The 24952-nt window shown below is 37.9% G+C and overlaps 1 protein-coding gene across 3 annotated transcripts in view; it reads right to left on the reverse strand.

Moving 5' to 3' along the window:
- AGPS (alkylglycerone phosphate synthase) overlaps positions 1–24952 on the reverse strand; it is a 49580-nt gene that overhangs the window by 16312 nt on the left and 8316 nt on the right. For all 3 annotated transcript variants that reach the window (XR_015804816.1, XM_088167969.1, XM_014890042.2), the window contains exons 2-12: positions 21183–21272; positions 17503–17593; positions 13140–13260; positions 12984–13058; positions 11306–11377; positions 9703–9782; positions 7977–8057; positions 6791–6916; positions 5205–5313; positions 4683–4810; positions 2067–2118 (exon numbers count right to left, since the gene is read on the reverse strand). Coding sequence is in view for 2 of the 3 variants with exons in the window: in XM_088167969.1 (XP_088024095.1) it covers positions 2067–2118; positions 4683–4810; positions 5205–5313; positions 6791–6916; positions 7977–8057; positions 9703–9782; positions 11306–11377; positions 12984–13058; positions 13140–13260; positions 17503–17593; positions 21183–21272 (1025 nt within the window). In the remaining variant the exon portion in view is untranslated. The remainder of the gene's footprint in view (positions 1–2066; positions 2119–4682; positions 4811–5204; positions 5314–6790; positions 6917–7976; positions 8058–9702; positions 9783–11305; positions 11378–12983; positions 13059–13139; positions 13261–17502; positions 17594–21182; positions 21273–24952) is intronic.

The following is a 24952-nucleotide window of genomic DNA, read 5'->3' on the forward strand; positions in this document are numbered from 1 at the left end:
AGGACATGATCTAGGAAAAGGTTTCATTAATTTTTGAAGATCTATGTAAAACTGTGCACAAATATTTGACACTTTAATTAAGGCTGCCTTAGTTGAGATTTCACAAGCCTATGGCACGTGGAAAATTTTTAAGAGAGCGCTTTATTAGTTTTTAAACCACAAAACTAAGCAAAAACCAGTGACTTTTTTTTAAAGTTATACCAAAACCACTGAAACAAACAGCCAAAATTGGTGCAAGTTAGGAGTTAAGCAATTTTTTCCTTAACAGTTATATCACTTGCGTGAAGTTTTCTACATAAAGCTAGTAATTGCTTCCTTAATGACAAACGGGGAACTGAAATTACCAGGATATATAAATGGTGTCTTGGAGCCTGTTAAATTAACATCTCTGCCTCAGGACTGGGTTTAATTGAGATGAAAGCCTTTTAACTGTTTGTTCCATTGTTTTCAGTCACAAACAACTTCTGAACTCTCATTACTGCTTCACTTTAGCAGCCTGGCATCTGGCCTACATGCTGTGAGCCCAATTCATAAAAAGTTATGCACCATTTACATGATACTTCCTTCTAAAATACTTCACAAAGTATTTCCTCCTGAATAACACATGAACTTCAACAACTGACTGCTCTTTTATCCTCTTAAGCAAAGAGGGAGTCTCTCTGCAGATACAAACCCCAAGGAGGACACCTACAAGCACACTTCAGTAAGCACACAGAAATCATGAAAAGACATGAATTTATTAAACCTCTATCTAAAAAATTACTTAATGGCTAAAAGAAAAATCACTATTGACACACTTTAAACTATGTTTATAGCTTGCAATTGGTCAAACTGTGCTTCCCAAATAAAAAAGAAAAAGAAATGCATCTGCCTTCTGTTGGACATGTCTAAGCAGAATAGTGGAACATGAAAGAGTGAGCAAAGCAAGCAGCAAGGCTTGATGGGCCTCTCAGCTCTTACAAATGACTATTTTCTTGGTTTGAAAAATGGAGCTCAGCTTTCTCAACACCATTATATTAATGCCATCTGAAGCTGAGATTCAGCACTGAGGCTTCTGTGCAAAAGAAGTTTCAGGAATTCTGACTTGTTGAAGTATTATAGTAGAGGTTTTCAAGATCAGTCACCCTTCCATTTTCATCTTCTGGGTACAATCAAAACAGCATGGTCTTGGCAAGTTGTGCAAGCTATTAGCTTTTGGATTATGGAACTTTAAGGTCTCCATGGGAGTATCTTGAGCCAGAACATATCTTCTGCCAAATTTCCTAGAATTTAAAATTACAGCTTTCCCTAAGAATTACTGAGAAATGATTGTTCTGCATATTTGACATTGTCCTATTCAAGGGTTTGAACTAGCTGAAATTTTACAAAATCTTTTGTCTTCAGCAATCTTCTGGTAGCTTCACTGACTTTCAATACTTTTAGCCTAACAACTTAGACATACTTGCACACAGTGACAGCATTTACATCATCTGATTTTTTTTTTGAAAACGGACAGATAACTTTGGACAAGTAAGTCATTGCTTCTCTCCCACCCAACTAAACATTATGATATCAGAGTATTTCCAAAAAACCTACTACTTCTAAGGAATCTGTGAGATGCTTTCATGAAATTTAAAGGAATCAACCCACCTACCTTGAAAATAAAGTGCGAGCATTCTGGGCTTTTTTTTCCACATCCAACTTCTCATTAATACTCTCGGGACAAAAATGCTTCAAGTACAATATATTAAAACTACAATCTCTGCTCCTTTACAGCAAAATAGAGGAAGCGATTCCAGAATTTCAATCTCACTAATAGATTAAATGTCAAGAAAGGAAACACAGCAGAAAGCCCATCTCATTTACAGGGCAGAGCATGGCTCTTTACTGACTCACGTAGTTGATAGTGTTTCCTCAGAATCAAAGACTGTTTCCAAAACTCACATTATGGCACTACCTGGAGTTTGAATTCTGGGTTCACTGCCCTCTGTCTAGATTTGAGCAAAAGAATTACTACCCAAAACAGACTTTAGCTACAAAAAATCCCTTGGAAACAGATGATAGTCCATGATGATCTACATACATACCGAACTGGAACTGTGCATTGTCAACAAGGCGAATTGATGCAGGAGCACATCTCTTGGAGGCAAAGTTAGGGGAGTAAGAGGGAGAAAGAATAAAAAGATTACGTACATAGTTGGTTTTAAAATTCATTACAATCAAATTTTCATTTTAAAATAGCATATAAGAAAGCACACTTTGATACCAGTGACCTCTGGCCATCATCATCATTGAAATGGGGTGACTATAAGCTCGTTTTCACTGGAATAGCAACATCTACTAGGTATGTCGAGATCTAATGCATTGAGAATTTTCAGTTTAACCTCAAGCCAACACAGTAATAGTCCAAAAACATCGATCTTCAAATTTTGATTGTTTTTCTAAAATGGCACATGCACTAAATATAGTACACTTTTTTAGTACATCAAGCTTATGTTTCTGTGTAATCAGAGATACACACATAATAAAAATCCATAGAAAAAGTTTAACTGTTGAGGGTTACCCTGGCATGCAGCTGAGCACAACAAAGCTGCTCACTCAGCCCTCTCCCCAGTGGGATGGGCAAGAAAATTCAGAAGAGGAAAAGCAGAAAAACCCATGGGTTGAGATGAAGACAGCTTGGTAAGCAAAATGGGGAAAAAACTCCACAAAAGCACAATGCAAAACCAATCAATTACTATCAGTTGACCAATATGCAGCAAGTCTTCAAGCAATGGCAGCCTCGACCAAACACCCCCCTCTAGAGTTTTATTTATGATCATGATGCTATATGGTATCTGCCTTTAGTAAATTTGGGTCAGCTGTCCCAGCTGTGTACCTTCCCAGCCTCTTACCTGCTCCCAGCACACTTGCTGGTGGGAAGAGAGGGAGAAACAGAAAAAGCCTTGACACTGTGTACACGTTGTTGTTAACAGTCTTTTGGTTACAAGTACAAAAGCTAACACCACATATGCTGCTATGAAAAAAGTTGACTCCATCCTGGCTAGACCCAGAGCACACTCATGCTCTGCTGTCACACTGCAATCAAAATCTGTACTTGGGTCTAATCTAAATTCTGATCTTCAGGAATCTGGAAAACTGTAAGAACAGCCACCTTCAGTTAGATAAGTTTCTGGTCATGCATATGACTGCATCGTATAATCACTGATGGCCATGTCCAGTCATACTGAAGTGTATGGCCAGAGGAATATGACAAAATCTGAATTTCAGGCTAGTCATCATCTAATCTCATGAATATGGATGTACTGCTCTTTCACTTCATTTGACATGTTCACACTTCACAATATCATTAATATGTATTGGGTCACACAAGAAGAACATGAAGAACTAAGGGAGCTCACCCAGCAGTTTGAGAGAAGGCTGTGGGAATGGTTTTAAATGAGACAAACCCACCCACAACCTGCAGGCTGATTATTCTTACATTAAAGTGGACTGATACATAAAAGAAAGAGCTTTTCAGACAGCAATCGTAATTACTACTGAGATTGATGCGAGGGGCAACAGAAGAGAATAAGTAGTTCAGGCTCAAGTAAGCAGAGAAACAGCAGCAGCAGCAACAGAAGCTTGGAAATGGAGCAACATTAAGTGCCAAATAGTGCCTCTTTTTTCCCCTCTAACTAAGCCCATAGATAGGGAAAAGACATAAGTCCCTTAACTGATTTTAAATGTTGATCAGCCATATGATTAAGCATTCCCAAAAAGTCTGCTTAGGTACCTTGAAAAGGAAGGACAAGCACTAGCAGTAGAAGCACGACAGAAAAACTGGCAAGTGCTGCTGACTAGCATATACATGTCATTCACATACCAGTTTGAACATCTGGCTTGGAACATTAAGCCATTAATTTAGACCAATCACTGGAAAAAATGTAAAGCTGTGTTTAGTTTGGCATTAATTAAAACATTTCTGAAATTATTTCCCCAATTCAGGGTACATTCTACCATTCATATATATAATTTGGTATGTTTTGCACAGAACAAAGCAAAGTTAGTCAGTGGAGAAAGAGGCTAGCCAGAGTAAGATTTGTTTGGAAGCACAGCCTTGGGAAGAGTACTACAGAATTTGGATACCTAAGTACTTCACTACCTGAAAACACCTGACTGAACTATTCTCTATTTAAATAGTAAAGTGTAAGCACAATTCCACTTGGAAATATCTATCTCACCTGTCCATATCACTGTGCTCCAGGCAGTGATTTCTAAACACAGGCCATATCCTTCCATTGCATTCCTTTTGTTCTTTTACCACTTCAAAGCCACGAATTCAACTGCCTTTTGTATGTATCCTGCAACTCCATTCCTTTAAACACTGGTCCCCTTTACACAGTACTAATTCATCTGAGGGTAAAAAGTTCTCAGCTGAAGGAAATACAAAGCTGAATTTTTCAGGCTGCAATGTGAAAATAACTCCCCCTGAAACAAGCCATTAAAAGGCTTGTCCACATTTTGGCTCAGAATACCAAGCAAAGTCATACTGTGTTCAGTCCCCATGGACCATATCCTGCATTTCATGGACCATACATGCTTACGAGATTCCTACCTCAAATTCCTGGTTACCAATTGCCAGAAACACTGAAGCATCAATACACCCCTGCTGCCAGAATCCCCGAGTTCTTGAGTGAAGCAAACATCCAGCTTTTCTTTACCTGCTTTGCCACCTCCCTCAAGCAGGCCACCCCTCGCTCAAAGTTGGGGAAGACCACAGAGCCGTACTTCTGGTATTCAGGGACTGGGCGAATCTTTATCGTAACTTCAGTAACCACTCCAAGAGTTCCTTCAGGAGAGGAGAAAAACTGAGCAAAATGTTGCAAGATGAACTTCTTGCAAGCTACCCAACTTAACATTTACCAGAATGCTGTATATTAACATAAACCAGAAATCCCAAAAATGCAGGTTGCAGTAGTAGGTAATTTATTCCTCACTTTTTATATGGTGAATTCTTACAAAATATTCTCTAAATCGTGCTCTTTGTTACCAGACCTGCAGGTTGACTCCACAAGTCCATTTAAAGCAGTGCTAACTAAGGTCTCAACGTTTCACCCTAACACAAGAAATTCATGCCTGCACAATGCCACCCATCATCAGAAGCCACAGCATTAAAGATGCTCAAATAATCAAGCATTACAGAAGCTGAATTAAGATGCAGTATGTGAAATTACTGCTTGTACCTTCAGATCCCATAATGAAGTGATGGATATCAGGTCCTGTTGACATGCGAGGTACTTGACAGTTTTTTTCTACTATTCCTCTAGGAGTTACCATTTTTATATGAATCACCTGTTTAAACAAAGCACCATGACTATAAACACTAGCATTAAACACAGATTTTTATTATATTTATTTTCCACAAAACATATTGATACAGTTTGGCTTTATAGGTTTTAGATATTCTGCAGGCAATCCCTAGAACCTCAGGACTGTTACCAACAATTATTTCAATACAGCATGGTTTCCCCACACAACAGATTTATTCCTTTCTATGACAAATCATATTAGCTGGTGGCTACATCCAGGCAATACCAGTTAAAACTGTTTTGTTTCTCAGTGTAGAACTTCACAGACAGAACTTCATATATACCAGGATTTTAATCCAGAATATACATCACACTACAGAGGAAAAAAGTGAGTTTAAACTTTGCTTGTTTTGCTTTAGAACTGCTGCTTGATAAAGCTACTATAATTCAGTCACTGATAGCTACAGAAATATTCCAATTAGGAGGAAAGACAGAAGTAAGCTTTGTGAAATGTATTATCAATATAAAAGCTACCATAAGACTGACATGTGTAGGGCTGGAAAGTTGTTTTTTAGAGTAATACTTTTTCAATGTTTTTTTTTCCAGCTTTATTCAGGCACATGCAATAAAGGTCATATGTGGGGGTTTTTAACTCTCTATTCAATTCAATCCTCTGTTTTATACTAAGGAAGGGTAGAGTTTCAGCTTCTCTTGAGTGATGCCTTTAAATGAAGCAAAATTACTGAATTTCAGCTAATGGCTTTAAACCTTTCAAGCACAGGTAGCTAAGTAATTTTCACTGTATGCAATTTATGAACCGTTGATTCTGCAGTAGTGGATTTGAGGCAGCTTATACAACACACTGTTTCAAGATATAAAGTTCCTCAGAAGGTAAACACTTCCTTGAAACATTCTCTCTGTGCTATTTTGAAACTCATGAACTGTTCTGAATCAATTTTCAATCCTATTTCCTCCTAATGAAAATTTCAGAAGCTGTTTTAGCCTGAAGTTATGCTTCCATAATACAGAAGCCTTCTGCTTCACAACTCCCAGTACGAGCAAAACTGTAGCATTCAGTAACACTTCAGGCAGCAGGGGAATGATGACACTTTGTAAGTGCTACTAGTTTTACTTCAGCCAGGTCTACTGAATAAAACTGTAGTTCCTGCCAGCCTCAGTCACTTACAGTGAAGTGTCACATCTGTGCACAGAACAAGTGTGTCTGAACTATGAGCTGATGGAAAAGCCTGAGGTAATATGGGTACATGGGTGTGCTGCAGGAAAGAAGGAAAAAATTCACACATGGAAGGGTTATACAAATTATGAGAGAAAGCTAGAAGTTTGAAGTAAAAAGGCAGGCAAAGTCTGAGCAGTGATGATTTATCTTCAATGTATTAAATTTATTTGTTATAACAGAAATAGACTTTAGAATCTATAAGTGTGCTTAAAAGTAAAAAAATTATCAGAGTTATCTGAAATATCTGAACAGAGAAATTATAACAAATATTAAAACTACTTACCAGATCTTCAATGTTTCCATAGATGTTTTTTTTCATGCCTGATGCTCGTGTTGCTACCCATCCTCCTAGTGAACTGAATTCCATGGAGTCAGGTTCATGGCCTGTACAGAAGCCACTTTCAGCAAGCTAAAGAAAAGAAAAAATACATCCTACAGGTCCTGCATTGACTTACTGCTCCAAATTCAATATTCTATACTTGTTTGTTTTTTATTTTTTAAAATAAGTATCCTGATCACACACCTATTTATTCAGCTTTTATATTGGATACGTACATGACATGCAAATTGACTCTGCTTCTACTATACATACCTGTGCTAAATATCACCCTCTAATACTCCTGCCCCATATTTTAAAACTGAGAACTCTATTGTTCAAAACAAGGTGCGAATTCATATACATCTGCAAAAAGTTATAACTTAAGTAACTGCCAACTTTGCACAAATGCTGCCAATAAATAAGGCACTTAATCTCCTGTTCCTTCTATCCTAATGTGATATGCAGCAGGTCTGCAGAAAATTTGAGCAAATTGCCTATACTTAATTCTCTCAAGGAGAGATGTGTTTTAATATACAGCCATCTGGTTGGGCTTCCTGTATGCAACATTGTCAATTACTTGTGATGCAGATCACGCATTCCTGTACATTAAGTAGTCACTTGTTTCTCATTTTTCTGCATTAACTTGGCTTTGCCATCTGCACAGCACCTGAGGTTGACTGGATGCCCTCAGAATCACAACACCAAAGCTGTCAAACAGCAAGAATTAAAGGCCAAGCAGTCTCACATTAAGTGATAACTGCATTAGTGCATTGGAGATAATCAATTTGCACTGACCAACTGACAACAAACATGTTGGACAGCTGTATTTAAGCATACCATGTACCATGGACCATTAACTATGTTCTGTTGTACACAGTGGTTCTAACTTAAAGACTGAAAGTAACTTCTACATCCCGTGTACAGCACTTCATTTAGCTCATGGTTCTCCCCATACCACAGGAACTTGTGGCTTTGTATGTTTACTGGTCATGTGTTAGGAAGGGTAGTTTCATAACCATTGCATATAATTCTTACCAGCTGCATGAAAACACATAAGAATTAAGCTAGAACTCAATTATTTGGACAAAATATGAACAATACCTAAGAAAAATTAAAAAAAAATACTATAAAGTTAACCAGATAAAAATACCTGTTTCTCCAGATCTTGTCCAACAATGCCAGCTTCTACACAAGCTGTTAAGTTTTTTTCATCTATCCAGAGAATCCGATTCTGTTGAAAAGCCAATTAAAACTAAGAATGAGTGCTTAAGATTTTTGCTTATTTCCTTCCCTAATGCTATAGGATCAACATGCTTAGTCATACAATTTACTATTAATACCACTCCAGTTATTGGAAGCTCTGGCTCTTCATTCCCTCAAACTGCTACACAACAGGTTTTAATTTATGAAGTCATCACTACAAAAGACTAACACATATATTCGTCAATTTATACCAGGGATGTTTACAGAATAAAAAGTAAAAAAGGCAGAAAGAATTGAATCAAAACTCTTGCAGGAATCTCCCCCTCACAAAGTATGGGCTAACTAATTACTACTCAAAGCCAACTACTTCAGCTCCTTCAGTTTCAACATAAACTGCTTAACTGATCTCAGATGCCTATATAAATCAGTTTTTATGCAATATGGACCCTATATTTAAGGCAAAGATAACCATTAAGTGTCTATTAAAATAGTAAAGCTTCAGCAATCATCCTAGCTGCTCTGAGACACACACGTTTTTAACTTTGACAATGCTTCCTTCCACCTTCATTTTCTTATTTTCCCTCTTCATTAATGATTACAAGAACTGGCTGGCAGTCATTCAAGACACATGAAACTGGTTTATTTCCTGACTCAATGCTTATTTGTACATCTAACTGACAAGAAAGCAAGATCGTAAGAATTAACCACATTTCCTTGCAACACCCAAACCTAACAGAAGTCAAAGCTGTGGGCTATAAATCAAGGAGTTCAAATGAAGGCCTGAGTCACTACTGTAATTATTGGATTTCCTTCTACATAGACACCTGAAGTGCTTCCTTCAACATACAACTATCACCTCTGCAGAAAAAAATCACTTTGTTTAACTGAAGAACCACTGAGTGGAGAAAATGGAGCCAAAACCCAGGTATTACCTTCAAGGCTAAAGGAGTTCACAAGCTCAGCAGGTATTTGGAGGCAGTACAGCCTTACATCAAAGATACAGAGCTGTTTCTGAAGCATCTCATTACCAAGTAGCCATAAATCTATCATTTTAAAAGTACAAAGCTCCTTCATAATGAAAAGATGAGAACTAGCAATAAATTTTACAGAATTTCATTTCTGGATTGCCATAAAACTACAAACTTCACATTCTCAAGATGTTATCTACACAAAAGTCCCAGTTATTTCTTTAAAGTTTATCCTTCAAGTTGATTTATAGATATTATCGATCTTTGCTTTAAGTAATTTGAAGTCTAGCGCAAAAACTAGTGAAATTTGCAGCAACAACTTCCTCTTAGTCTTTCATTTATCCTCAGATACAAGTTCCAATATAGAAGAGTAGCTTTCTCTGAGTTTTATCACTTAAAGCTGCTATAAGGCTTAAGAGTGATTTTATTTCCTTATTAAATACATACAGGTCATATGAAGTAGTATAGGACTAATATAAAAAAAACAAACTGAAGAAGTACCAATTTAATCATCATGGTGCTGATTAATATTAATATTTAATATTATTATTTATTATTAATATTATTTAAAAGTATTATTTAATAATTAATATTAATATTTCCATCCCTACTTTATTCTGGAAAAGAAAGGTCACTCTCTAGTGATCACCCAAGTAACTGTAGGATGATTTTAAAAAATTAAAATTAAACTTTAAAACATCATACCATTTGTGATGTATCCAGGGAGATAATCATTCTTTTTTCTTCTTCAGGACATTCAAGGGCACTAGAGACACTTGTCCCTCCTGCAAATATGGGAATCATACTGTGATCATAAAATTCTCAGGCAGCTTTTCTTCCAATAGCATACCTCTGTCCCTCCTTTCTGATAGGGAACTGAATAAAGAAAGATCACTGAAGTTAACTGTTTGAGGCTAGTGATTAAGCTCTTCAGGCTACCCCCTTCTCCTAGTCCAGATTCTACAAAATCAAGGCAGCAGTGGAGCTGGATAATGCTTTAGCAGCACTCCATAAAAAACATGACATTCTGTGACCATCTCAGCTGCTTCTGTTAAGCCCAGCATAGAGCTTTAATACAAAGAAGGATAAGAAATTACAAAGCCACTCCAGAAACAGAGAGTTATTGTTTCTGCATATTCTTTAGATATTACTAAGGAAGCCATTACACTTCAACCTAGAAACTTGGAATAAGAAGTCAGCCTAGTACAAGAAGGTAATAATTATCTGAAAGAAAAAATAAACTGAAAGAGTTAACTATTTAAAAAATAAAAGGACAAAAATCAAGCATCAGACTTATCAGCAGCTTCTAATGTATCTTTATAGGGTGTCACAGAACAGCCTTCAAGAAGCCTTTTGCTTCCTAAGACTGCCACAGCCATAGGAAAAGAGGGTAGGATGCTCAAGATCCACAGCAGGCTACAAGAAGAGACAATGGCAAGTACAGAGAAAGTGCCAGCTAATAAAACACTCTGCAAGAGCAATGAAGTCCATCACGTTTGTTTCCAGTGATGGAAAAGGTGGCACATTCCTTAAACACCAACCCCTACTGTAACAACTTCACAAGCTGACTGTAGTTTAGTAGAGACAAACTTGGAAAACAACCTGAAGATCTTCTGTATCCTGGACAGTGAACAGCTCTACCAGTTTACCAGTATAAGTTAAAAGGTGACTTTTAGCAGTCTTCCAGCCCTTCAGATGCATCTGGCAAGGGTAACAGTGCTTAGGGAGGAACCAGCTCCACAAGTTTGGTATTGTCTTCAAGTGAAATGCTTCTTTTCTCAAGTAGTTAATGCCCTTTTGCAAGGGCTGTACTACAGCATAAGCAAGTATCAAGCAAAACACACAGATTTATACCACAGAATTAAGAGTTCTTGACAAAAACCTTTTCACAGAATGAATTCATGAAAGCCAGCACCTCATATTTCCAAAGCTCTACATCAAAACAAGGTAGCTCACAACTCAAATAGGCTTAGAGAAGACATCCACAGTGAAAACTGGAAGTCCTTTACAAATTCTTTAGGCTGAGGAGGACAGAGATTGTACAGGCCTTTAGCTGTACTCTGTATCTGGAACACTTCCTGAAAACCCTTTGCCACAGGAGTTTCTACTGGAAACTAGAGTAATTTTGCAGTAGGTGTTTGACCACAATTCTCTCTGAAACTTTGAGTTAAACAGTTCAACAAAAACCACAATTTATACAAGTTGTGGGAACAGAGCACAAGTAATGAAGAACACGTGTTAAAATTGAAGTAGAAGACATTTTCACTAATAACCTTAAACAGATATGAGATTTCATAATTTCGCTTACCACCAAATGGTATTATGCAGAGATTGTGTTTGCAGGCTAATTCCACAATTTTAACTACGTCTTCATGGCAAACTAAAAAAGAACAAATAGTTAAAAAACAGGTTTGTGCTTGGTACTGTTATTTGTGCTTATTACTAAATAATACTGCAGTCTGAGTAAGCAGCTCCTTTTCCAACACCAGTAAGAAAGACATTTCAAAGTTAGGCACTAAATAAGAGCTGGGCTCGGAAGTATCAGTACAGAGTAAAGTTTAAACAATTCTACATTTGAAGAACTAACTACAGTCTTAGTTTCTTGCTCTACTCATAGATTGAGACCTCCTGCAAATTCTCAGGGCAAGGTGGGCCACCGAACAGTTAACAATTCATCTAGGTATCTTGGAGAACAAATCACGTGCAAAGCCTTTATTGAAAACAGGCTGTCCAATTTATTTTAAGTGAGAAATAAGTCTCTTCTAAGAGATGAGCAGCACACCCTCTTCTTCCTAGCTGAGATTCAGTTTCAGAAGTGGAGTTGCTGATGAAATCTAGTTTTTCAGGATGCATTCTGTACATAGCCGAAGAGGGAGGCAGAAATGCTTGTGCACAGCCAAGTAAAAGGATCAAAAAAGAGATCAAATACATCGCATCCATGAGTTTGTACAAACAGCAAAGAACGAGCAAGACTAAAATAGTTTCCAAACTCTGGCTACATTGCTCTTGTCATGCAGAGATGTTTTAAATGAAGGTAGTCAATCATTTTGGTTCAGCTGCTTTTGGAGCTATGCAGAATACAAGTTGTGGCAAGTATTGCTCACAGTCACCAGTGCTGTCAAGTACCTGACCTCAAGTAATGAATTTCATCTTACAGTGCCTCTTTTCATGCTTCCCATATGTGATTTTTTTTCCTCTAAATAAAGGAGGCAAAACTGAGTAGGATTAAGTTCTTATAAGAAATTTTGGGGATTTTAATGCAGTGCATCTATCAAAGTTATAAAAGATAACAAAAGAGTTGCAATCATACAACTGAACAGAACTAGACATTTACTTAGATCAAATGACCTTTTGGTTCACTAATGAAGAATGGCACATGAAGTAGTTCCTAGTGACTAGAGACACATGACTCAAGTAGAAAAAAAAAAGCTGTATCCTTTTATTAGACAGAAACAAGCAGGTCTAGACTACACTCAGATTGCACTGCTCTTTCTTCCAGTCACTGATCTTTCATACAGTGCTCTGATAGGAGTTACAAGTGTTACATGTTTTTTTTTACTAAGTACACCATGTAGGAAAAAAAAGTTCTTCAACACATTTCTTCGATTATTTCACTGCCCTTCTAGTATCATGTACACCTTTAGAATCCAAAAATTGAGACTGCCATTTTTGACAACTGTTCTTGCTGAACAAACGTGTTCACATTACACTATGGTTACTTAGTAGTGAATTCATCAGTCAACATGAACTTCAGCTATATTTAATAATAAACTGACTTCCCCACAAAATGATGGAATTTCACAGACATGACCTGCAGTCCAGATGCTAAACAATTGTGATTACCATTCATGAGAAAATTCCTTCAGTTTCTGTAGAGATGAGTGAAATCAGTGAACCAAGAGACAGCTTTCCCCTGACTAGAATGCACAGGAGTTCAGTAAGCAATGGCCTCCCAGCTCAGAAGGGAGATGACAATAAAAACTTACCAGGCCATACAACTATATCAGGAATTCGTTTAAACATTCCTTCCCTGAGTACAAATATCTCGTGTAGGCAGTGACCTGGAACACAAACAATAAGTTAACAAGTTCAAACAAGGAAGTGTGGAAAGCAGCACAGTTATACAAATCAAGTTCTCTCACCATGAGCTCTGAATACCCTATCTTCTGCATCCTGGGAATATGAGATTTTAGTGGCTCTAAGATCCTGAAGAAATTCTTCATTTACAATGGATGGAGGTACGTCATTAACATTTAAGGATGCCTACAATACAAGAAAATAAATTAATTAAAAAGACAGGTTCACTCCTACAGTATTTCTGTATAACAGAAATAAGAAAAACAGGCTAACACTGACTGATACCCAAACACCTATTCCAGATCAGAAAGACATCAGTTCTCCTTCACATCTTCAAACCACCAATCCAGCTTATTCTACCCTGCACAGAAGAAATTTTTCTTCAGTAGCACATTCTTACCTTTCTTTCTCCTGATAAATTTGGAGAAATACACCAGCTTATGAATGCACGTTGAACAAATTATCTCTTTTTAAGACTTCCCAAGGTACCAGTATACATACTAAAACCACTACACACTGCAAATTCTTCTACTTACAGTTCTGTTTTCACTAACCCACTTCCCCTCCTCCTGTCATATCCTGAGAGTTAAATCCAAATTGGACCAAAGCCTAATCAGAAGTCCAGCACTAGGCAAAACTAAAATTGACTGATATAACATAACTGGCATGCTTTAAGCAGAAAGATTCCATAAAATCCTTGTTGAGCCACATACATACAACTGTTTCCAGAAAGCCTCCATCTAAAGTCTCAACCAACAGCTTGAAAAGGTGTTCTTCTTTCAAGGAAGCTACACAGGACATTTTGACTTACCAACAGACCTTGAATCAAGACTCCCTAAGTCCAGAGGGAAAACCTCTGCTTAAGATTTTCTAACAGCCCATTCTTCCAGGTTCTTCCAACAGATGTCTTGTCTAATACTCTTACAGCTTTTCCAAGTGCAGACATAAGCACTTAAATCACTTTTCTGAACTCCACTTCCGATTATTTGGCACATAAAAATGTAGTTCATGTCAACTTTTTAAACTCACTCAGAGAAAAAGAATTCTATACAAGATCCAGATTAAAAAATATATTTTTCAGACATTAAGGGTAAGACTTTTTTGTGCTTTGAAGGTTCCAAACACACCATGACTTTTTTTCTCCTTAAAAATAGAGCAAATATGGGTAATCTCCTTAAAAGACTATGTCTTCACTTACAAATGGGCTCCCATTAAAGAGTTCTTTAATTAGATAAAAAGCTTGTCTGATGACTAAAATCTAAGTTCTTGACTTCAAGTCCTATTGCAAAAGAAAATGTTGGTTAAGAGCCTTATTTCCTGTTGACAATGTCCCTCAAGTCTGAGAAGGGAACTGAAAGTTTTTTTACCACCATATCTTTTTTAAAAATCAGGGACTGAAAAAAAATTAGCTAAAGGAGTGCAATGCTTTCACACTTCTTCCACGCAAGCCTTGCTGGAAAATTAACTGACATGAACCCAAAGAGAAGAATGTGTTTGCACCTTCACTATAAAGCTCTCTGCAAAGATTACAGGCTGCCTAGTGATGCCAGAAAGAACTCATTTACAGCCTCAACATCAAAAAGTATTGTGCAGTAATGTTCCACCTAGTCAAACAAACTTAAGACATCTCTTTGACAAGCCTCACCTATGCTTCTTGACAAATACAAAAATAGAATAACAAAATGGAATTCACTTTGCTTTAATCTTCAGAAGTTTGCTTTCTACAAAAAGTATACTCACCTACATTTTCTTTCCTAGAAAAGAATTTTGCCTATCTTTGCTCTACATAACCTCCAGAACAGCTGATACTATCTACTAAGATTTTTATCTTAAGAGATATAGTGAGAAAAAGTACCAGTTAACAAGCTAACAGTAAGGAAATTGGAGATCAATAGTCTCCCATCTGCCACAACAGCAACAGTTTATTCTGAATGGGTTGAGTTGTGAGAGCTGAAGAAGCTAAGATTTAAACTTAGCAGGAAACTTGTATCATTGACACAGAGTGTCCACCCTACAAAAACTACGTAAGGTTATGGAGAAATTAAGAGTACTGACAGGAATAATTCAGAAACAAACAGCTGCTTGAGATGTTTATTACTGATAGTTGACATCATTCACAGGTTCAAGTGGAAGGCCAAAAGCTTGGGTTAGAATTCTCATGTGGAACAAATGACATAATGAGCATGCAGTTTTGACAGTGATTTGACTTCTGGAAGTCCTGGCTTGCTTTAAGGATAATGCTGTACTTATTGAAATAAGGTGTCACACAGCTAAAAAAAACCAACCTTTTCCCTCCAATATATTCACCTTGTCACCAACAAACACAGAAGCTGAAATTAAGAGTTGTTAGGTGAGAAGCACTCCACTACTGAGACACTTTGATTTTAGGAGCCAGTCACAATAAACACAATGTAAATATGGTCTTGGACTGCTGCTCCTACTATTCTGCTGTTAATGCACATTCACACAGTGCTGTTTGCTAGCCCAAAGAACGCTGACAGCAACTCAGGAAACATAAACAAATAGGTACCAAAAAAAGATCTTTAAATAATTTGTTTTAAGAAAAACCCTTGCTAGCTGTGTTTACATTTTAGACTTCAAACTTGTATTTCTTCATGGATTTCCATAGATAGAATTTTTTCATATCAACTTGAACACTAAGTGCCTGAAGATCTTTGCTGTCTATAACATGAACTGCTTAACAGATATAACAATTCTTTGCAGATGGTTTTAAGCATCTTCATTTTTATAACACTTCCACAAGTTTTTTAACCTTTTAGTTTTCATCTTCAGGATTAATAAGTTAATATTTATCTACAAAAATCTTAAGCACAGTGACAAACAAAATCACGCCTTTCTTTACTCTCATAGGACTGAAATATTTTAAAATTTGCACCCTGAAAAGCTAGTCAGGAAACCTATGTGAACTAGGTCTAAACTGCTCTCTACATTGTCTGGTCTGAAAAAAGAAAAAGCATCACAGAAGCAGGTACATTTACTGTTGTTAATTAAAACACAAAAGTCACAAGCGACATGAAACTCTCCAATCTTACATGACAGAGGCAGGAAGAGATGGGATTGAAAGACAAATGAACCAAGAGGTGGCCTCCCTACTGCTGTTCCTACAGCCAGGTTTCTTCATGCTTAGGTGATAGCAGAAGTTGAAAACCCAGCACAGCACAACAACCTGAAATACACCTTGGAATTATGACAGCCATGAAAATGAGGGACCTGCAGCAGCACTTGTGACTAGCTATGAGAAGTCCAGGTATATACTGGAGACTCCAAAGAGTCCTATCTCATATCAAGGTAGTCAACCTGCTTCAGATTACAAGACTATCAAAACTACTGTAGCACAATATAAAGAAAAGCACTCGACATTGCTGGCAGATATCCTGGGGAGCTGGTATGCAAGATGGACCATGGAATCAGGGTATTATTAAAAAAACTGTACTTGTCCTTCAATTCTGCTTTGCTCTATCCTTTCTCTGCATGTAAAAAGGGAACAACAGCTCTCAAAACCCCTGTTCACAGCAAGTTAAAGCAGCTGCCAGTTAAGACCAACCCTGGTCAACAAAAACACATCTAGACGAATTTTTCAAAATATATGGGCAGATGGAGATCCTGTAAGTCACGGCAGATGAAAGAATGTCTTGATGAATAGAAGACTGCAGAAACATTAAGTTTTCAGGCCCTAAGAGATTACCTGCTTCAAAGAAAATGCAATCTTGAACTCACTGCAAAGATGGGTACAACCATTACCTAAAGCTGGGTTGCTACAGTCATAGCACAAACACAGCCTGCTTCCAATACTGCTTTAGCTGCTATCTAGTCAGGAACCTGAAGCTTCAAAGGGATTCTAATAAGGAAGCCAGGTCTCCTGACTCTAGAGTAAGTTCCTCTCTCTATAAAGCAAAGTATGTATGACTTACAAAACCCAGAACATTCCCAATTGTGTTACTTTTCTGAAAACATTCAGTTCAGTCTTGAGTATTCTGGTAGTCAGTTTTCAGCACTCAGACATGCAAATAAAAATTACTGTCAAAAGAGAACCTTGACATCTTTCAATACACTGAAAACACATCATAGTTTAACTTCCCTGTATTTTCTGTCTCTGATATCATGAATAACACTGATTTTGTATAAACAATTTCCTCTCAAGCTAACAGTTTCTACAGTCTTGAAATGCAAGCTACAGGCAGGACAAAAAACTCCCAAATTGGGAGTTTCAGTTATCCTGAAACCAAAAGTCATGCTAAGACATGTAAGGTTTCACATAGTAATTCTACACCAATTTTTTTCTACTTGGAAGAATTAATACACTGTATTTAAATCAAGTATGTGCGACAGCTGAATCATCTTTAACAGTGTGGTCTTGATTATCACCAAGACTAATGTTCAAAGGAACTGGTTCAGCTATTTACTTACTCTAGAGGTAGTTTTGTGCTCCAGACTTGCTCCAAAGGTTTTTTCTATCCATTCCTTAAAAGTTGGTAATACCATACCACCTAATCTGTACCTGAAAAGTCAATAATTACATAGGGTCATTTTAAGTTAAAAGACTGTATGTCAGATACTTCTTTCAATTCTATGTACGTACAAACAGAAGTTTTAAATGAAACCCTTTACCTACAAGCCTTCAAGGCTTCTGCACATTTACTTTCCATGCAACTGCATATTTCATTGTATGTAACTGTTCTTTACTTCACACAGAATCAAATCGTTTGTCAGCATGGTATCACTTGGCTTTGGGCGCAAGGCTTTTCAGTTATCCCACCCCACCACTCTTAAGAAGATGTCTCCCTTGCAGTAGTGTAGAAAGCAGCACCAGAGTTACATGCCACTTACAGACAGAGGACACACTGCAATGTAAATGGCAGTCTCAGACACACAAACCCATTTCAGTACATCTTACGCTTTCAAGAAAACAGAAACAGTATTAGAGGTTCCCCCTTCATCATCAAAATGCATCAGAATCCACCAAGCACTGTACAGTTATTTCCAGCACAAACTGTTTGGCAAGAGCTTAGCCATCTGACAAATGCAGACTTGAAGACAAGGGACAGAGGAGCTGTTTTTGATCATGTGCACCACATGTGAAAACACAAGGCTGGGGACACACTGAGAACAGCTAGAAATTACTGCTACTAATTGTAGACATTTATACAGCTTCAGCATGTTTATGGGTGCAAAAGTATTCCCAGAAGAGAGGAAAAGTAAGACCTTGCTTTGGTATTAAGAGCTTGCAGCAGCTGAGAGTCCTTACCATAGTTTTCACCTGGGTCATTGCATTAAACCTAACTGGGTCTTCCCTCTAAGATCATTCAGTCGCTGTAAATCCAGTTATGACCCTGTCCTTTACAGCTGGTGCAACCAACTCTACAACTGAGTCACCTGTTACACGGAAAGATCAATTCTTTTTGTTTCCTTATCTCAACTACCCCCCAAGCTCTTCTGGTGACAAACCCCCTACTCTATTCCTAGAGCTAAAAGGGCTACAACCTTAACTCAAGCTAGACTCTCCAGCATGGAAGGCAGTGTTCAGTCATTCCTCCTGTGACAGCTATTACTGTTTCATCAAACCCATACAAAACCAATGTGAATTCTATGAAAAGGAAAGTGCAATAAGCAATGAAAGTTTAATGCATTTGCATCAGGAGCTTGCAATGAAGGCAGAGACCCAGGTCAGCTTGGTGTGTTTTCTTTGCCAGACCTACTTAGTATTGCCACCCTATCACTATAGCTGGTTTTGAGGTAACCTTAATCACAGTAAGGACAACTAACGCTATCAGAAACCCCTAAACTCTTAAGTCAAGACACAGACAGAAGTCACAGCACAGAAGTTAGTTTACTGCAATGCATGATTGCTCAGGAAGCAAGCTCTGTATATATACACTGATGGTGCAAGAAGCCCCCCAAATACCACCTTCCACAGATACACTCCAAAAAACAGCTTTAGTTGCTCAGACTAGCAAGTATCATCTATCCCTATGGAGATGGTAGAGTCTCTAATAAAAAGATCATTTGACACATGGTCTGTAGGGAAAATCAACAAGACTTTCATAAAGGGGAATCCTGATCCTTGGAGTTTTATCAGGGTGTAAAAACAGAGCGTGAAGGGCTACAATGAACATGAAATCCCACACTCTTTTATATTTCCACAGGTGTTCATCCCAAAAATTATTTAAGAAAATACACTACTACAGTACTGAAGAAAAGGTTCTTCTACAGGCTGAAGGATAAGAAAAGGTTAAGTTAAGAAACAAAGGGCAGGGTTTATTGATCACAGTAATAGGAACTCGGGACCTTAAAAAAAAACGAAGCAGACAAAAAACCATGGAACTTAAGGTAATTGCAAAAGCCAAAAAAAAAAAGCACTGCTGCATATTTTGCAGAATCCCACTGGTAGTCAGTATCATGGCATCTTCACTGACCACATATAACAGCAGCCCACAGTGCAGGGGTAAGAAAGAAGACAATTCCTCTCTTTCTGCTGCTCTGTAGAACCCTGCTGTAGCCACACCTTGAGTGCTGCACAGTTTTTGTCCTTAACTCCAGAAAGATCTAGTGGAGCTGGTGAGGATGCAGAGAACAACTGTAAAGACCAAGGGGCCTTAAAAGCAGAGACTGAAGGTCCCAGGACACTGCAAGCATGGAGAGAAAATGCAAGAGAGGATATGACTGAGTTTTATAAATCAGTAACACAGTAGCTAGGCTGAAGAACTACCATCTACCTAGTCCTGCAAACAGTAAGGGATACTTGTTTCAAAACAAGTACTTCACACAATCAGAACCTCAAACTTGCTGCCACTGGATGCTGCATAGGCAGGCAGCATGAGCAGACTTGAGGTTATTAGACAAATTTATGGGCAACAGACCTGTTAGTGGGTACTGAAAGGATGAGGTAGCTACACCACCCGTGCAGATGCTTATTCTCCTATTTTCACCTCAAACACTCTCCTTTTGCCACTGTGGCAAAGTATTCCATTGAAACTACACTGGTGTGGCCCAACAAGGTATTTCTAATGTTATTTCTCAGTTAGAGAGAGTGTGGATGAGGGGAAAAAAACCCCACTATTCTAGAACAGCAACTGGTATGTATCAGTCACACAGCAGTCAAAAAGCCTTGATGCTTCCTCCTGAAAAAAACAGAAGTGCCGACTTTTATCTTTTTTCTTGTTTAGTGTGCTTTGATTTTCTGTGCAGCATCTCCCTAAATATTATACAGTGAATTGCCTTATACAAGGTTTTGCATTTTAATTTGGGCCTGAAATCAAGAAATTAATAACTGAAGTGCTCAATATCCCCGTTTTTCCAGCTTTGACTCAAGCTAATTCATATCAGTTTACAGACTCAGACTAGAATGGAATTTTTAGGGATGACATAATTTTATTTCTCTGCTCCATTCTTTTGTTTTTAACTCTTATGGAAAGTATATCTTTTAAACCAGCGAAGAGACTGCAAGATTACTTTCCACTCAGGAAAAAAAAAACCCAAACCAGTAAGATCGTTTAAATTCCACTGGAACAAAATTAAGAGATTCACCAAGTAGACTTCACTTTAACGTAGTTTCTCAAAAAATATATTTCTCAGAAAAACAAGCTTGCTGCATAAAGGGTTAGAGGGTAATAAATCAGAAGTGGTGCCAGTACACAACATACAATTGAAGAGCGATTTTTAAGTTCAGAGGACCAAGCAGCTCCATGCACAGTGGTTAAGAAACTCAAAACTAAATGGAAATTTAATAAAGTAACTAGCTGATGCTCAAGAGGTTCTCAAAACCACACTGATGTGCTGCATGTTATCTAAACTTTAGAACATGGTGCACATGCTCAATGTGATTTCATTAACGCAGATTATCTCGTTAGAGACAAGACTCACATTAGTCTTTATAACATTTTTAATAAACATTTCAATAAGTCACAGTCTATTTTACTATGTCAGACTCCTGTGTACAGACTTCAATAAATCTGTTAAATGCAGAATAACCTATTCTGTGAAATGAAGCAACTTTGCCTTCTTTGAATTAACTGTACTGTGCAGCTTTTATACTCTTTTCAAATAAACTACTTAAAAATATACTTCACTTACATAAATTTTCAACTTACCTTTTTCCTGTGAATTCTGCTTGACCCTTCTTATTGAAGATGAATTTGGAATCATTATATCCCCATCCATTCCACTTCAGAAGTTCTTGCCTTAAAGGGAGAAAAATATGTGAGTGACATTATTAGCATATTGCAGATCCAAAATTATTTTCTGTTATATGGTTTTGGAAAAAAGTCTTACCAGACAGCAATTCAAGAAATGAAGTACACATCAAAAGTGCATAGCTTAGAGCCAAGAAAAATTCTGAAACCACAACCATTACTCCTTCAGATTGCATCCTATGACTTGAAAGACCAGCCCTAAAAAACAACCACCAGTTTAAGTCACTGCACACTGTATTGAATCATAGAATCATTAAGGTTGGGAAAGACCTTTAAGATCATTATGTACAACCTTTCACCAGCCACCACCATATGCCAACTAAACCACAGCACTAAGTGCCTCGTGCAGTCATTTCCTGAACACCTTCAGGGATGGTGATTCCACCATCTCCCTGAGCAGCCTGTTTCTATGTCTGACAGTCCTTCCAGCAAAGAAATTCTCCCTGATGTCCAACCTGAACGTCTCCAGGTGCAACTCTGAGACCATTTACTCTCATCCCGTGTCGCCTGTTACCTGGGAAAAGAGTGACCCCCCCCGGCTACAACCTCCTGACAGGGAGTTGCAGAGCATGACAAGGTCACCCCTGAGCCTCCTCTTCTCCAGGCTAAACACCCCCAGCTCCCTCAGCGACTCCTTATCCCACCTGTGCTCCAGACCCTTCACCAGCTCCACTGCCCTTCTCTGGGCACACTCCAGCCCCTCAATGGCTTTCTTGCTGTGAGGGGTCCAGAACTGAACATAGGATTGGAGGTGTGGCCTCACCAGTGCTGAGAACAGGGGGATGATCACAGCCCTGGTTCTATTTGCCACACTATTGCTGATCCAGGCCGGGATGCCATTGGCTTTCTTGGCCACCTGGACATGTACTGGCTCACTCCAGCCAGCTGCTGACCAGCACATGAGGGTTCTTTCCCACTGGGCGACTTTGCAGCCATTCTGCCCCCAGCTTGTAGCAGTACATGGGGTTGGCTGGACTGAAGGGATTTGTCTGTTGCTTTTCTTCTGTCTAGAGAGGGAGGTGGTGATATCACTGGTGAGATGGTGGTATTTTCCAATTGGCAAGTGTAATGCGTGAAAAATGCTTGGTTTTCATTCTATACATAAACATCAACATACAAATAGGTAACATCTAAATATTTTCAGAATAAAAAAGACATTTAGTATTCAAATTTATTTTCTTGACAGAGAATAATGATTTTAGTTGCTTGTCATCACTACTGCAATCCCACAGCATTCTTAACATTCAGCTGATGAGGCACTTTGAGGCATATTTGGACTGAAAAGTCATAAACAATGAAACCTCAAGAAGTGCAAGAATAACATATCAAATACAACCAGAATGTGACAGCATAAAACCATAAATAAAGACCAAACTCACAACTGCCAAAATACAAGCAGAAAATTGAAAAATCTTAAGCACAAGCATATCAGAGGATCGCTTAATTACGATAAAATCATCAGAACTGTATCAGTGTAAATATACTTAAGACGTAAGAAATACACTAATAGTAATTATATATTAATCAAGATTTGTTTTAAAAGTTTGTCATTTATTTATGTTACAAATGAAATTACTCACCCAGAAACTGAATTTTAGTTAGAAGACATGTATTTCAAAGAAGTCTGTCAAAAGATCATTTAATTCCCTGCCCTATATACAGTAAATGTAGCTCTTACTCTTTGACTGCCTAAGAATAAGATGATCAGGAGTGACGATTTCAAAAAGACCTTGTGACTCAGAGAAAGCATTGCCTCAATCACTTTCAGCTTCAGCATTGCATGCAAGATAACCGTGTGATGATTGATTACCAAAGGTTTTCATTATAAAGATAGTATTAAAACAGGCTGCTGACATACTATCAGTGTAATTCAATAGAATTGTCTTAAAGAAAATCTATTTTCTTCAAACTGCCTGCATGCAAGGTTTTAATTAATCAAATGGAAGAAAAACATGGTCATGTATTTCATTACAATTGCTTGATTCAGACATTTCAACCAGCCTTTGACAAATCTGGCACTTAAAGCAAACTTTATCAGTTACTGAGTACTGAAATTACACAGTTTTGTGAAATAGCCAGTCTATGTTGGTCTTCCATACTGAAGAATCGATTCTAAAATTTCAGCCAAAATTAAACTGAGTAGAGCTGTTCAGATAGAGAAGCCTCTTCAGCTGCTTCCTCTCTCTGATCTTTACACACGTAGGGTTCATACAGGAAAGGACAAGGATCCACTTGTTTTCCACAGCATGGGAATGTCTTGTGCTATTGTGCTGTGTGACAGATTATTGAAAAGGGTTCTTAAGCATGTTTTGCAGACTTGCCCATTTTTACCCTTATTTCTATGTATGTATATTTATAAATGCTGCATATTTATACGAAGTTCCACAAAGAAACTAAGTCATACACAGTGGAGCTGCTCCCAACTGAGAAGGTGACACAGAATTGGCCAGCTCAAGTGATTTTAACTAAATGTTCCATACAAATCCCAATCACCACAGTCCTCCTCAAAGGAAGATTTCTCCCTCTGCTGACTAAATGCAGTATTCCTACGTATCTGACCTCTGTAGTTTGTTGAATCTGTAAAGTCAGAACAGACTTGATATTACTAAGCAAAATTGAGGAAGGCTCCAACAGCTTCCCCTCTAAGTTAGGGAGAGAAGTCCCCTTGCAAGGCAGCGCCAAAATAAATATGCCAACAATGAAGCATGAAACAGGCTAGAGAAAGTACCTGCAAATCTGGAGACAATCAGAGCAAGACACAAAAGGCCAGGCCCCCAAGAAACTGGTGACACGAGATAAACTGATAATGGCCAGGTTTGAAATTAGGCCTGATGTCAGTACAGACAGATACTTCCCACAAAATCATAGGGAGGTATTATTAATTAAGGACATAAGAGACAGACACAGATATGAGATTTTTCTGCTCCACTAACCACATTCCCATATGCTTGCCTGTTCTAAAGGCCTAATTTCTTAGGTTGGTGTTAAACCACCTGTTGATTAGGCTCTAAAATACAGGACAGAGTTCAAGAGTTAACTCCTAAGTGTTTATTTTCTGGCTGAACTATTCTGAGTAAATTAAGTACACAAAGTTTTACTCTGTCAGACAGCATAGCTGCCATCACTGGTATGATGATAATAATTAAATTAAAATCTAAGATAACAGTTTGCATGTTTGTAGAAGAACAGTTGACCCAAACATCTTGGCAACCTTGCAACAGAAAGTCAGGAGATTTCACACCACCACACACAATGGGCAATACTATATTTTGTGGCAGGTAAACACCAGAAAAAGAAACTTAAGCACTCAATTTTAATATTCAAAACTATACTGAGCAAGTCTGAGATTTCTATTTGGAGACAGGAAGGGTTGTTTTTGGAATGAGTCCTCTTACATTTATTCTTCCTTTTGTTCCACCACACCAGAGTACTGCCAATTTAAGAACTGTGGTCTGATTTACATACTGCAGTTTCTAGCACTTCATGCCTACATGTTACAAACAAGTCAGAGGAAATACTACATATGACTTCCCAAAAATGTAAAGCCTAAAGAGGCCAGATTTTAAAAGAAAGGCTGATCAGTCAGCTCTGATTTGTAAATCACAAGGAAGACCAAGCTGTTCAGATCTTGCTGCATTACCATCTGAAAGGTATGTTCTTCATAAACA

This window comes from Sturnus vulgaris, chromosome 7 (genome assembly GCF_052056855.1).
Source record: "Sturnus vulgaris isolate bStuVul1 chromosome 7, bStuVul1.hap1, whole genome shotgun sequence".
Taxonomy (NCBI): domain Eukaryota; kingdom Metazoa; phylum Chordata; class Aves; order Passeriformes; family Sturnidae; genus Sturnus; species Sturnus vulgaris.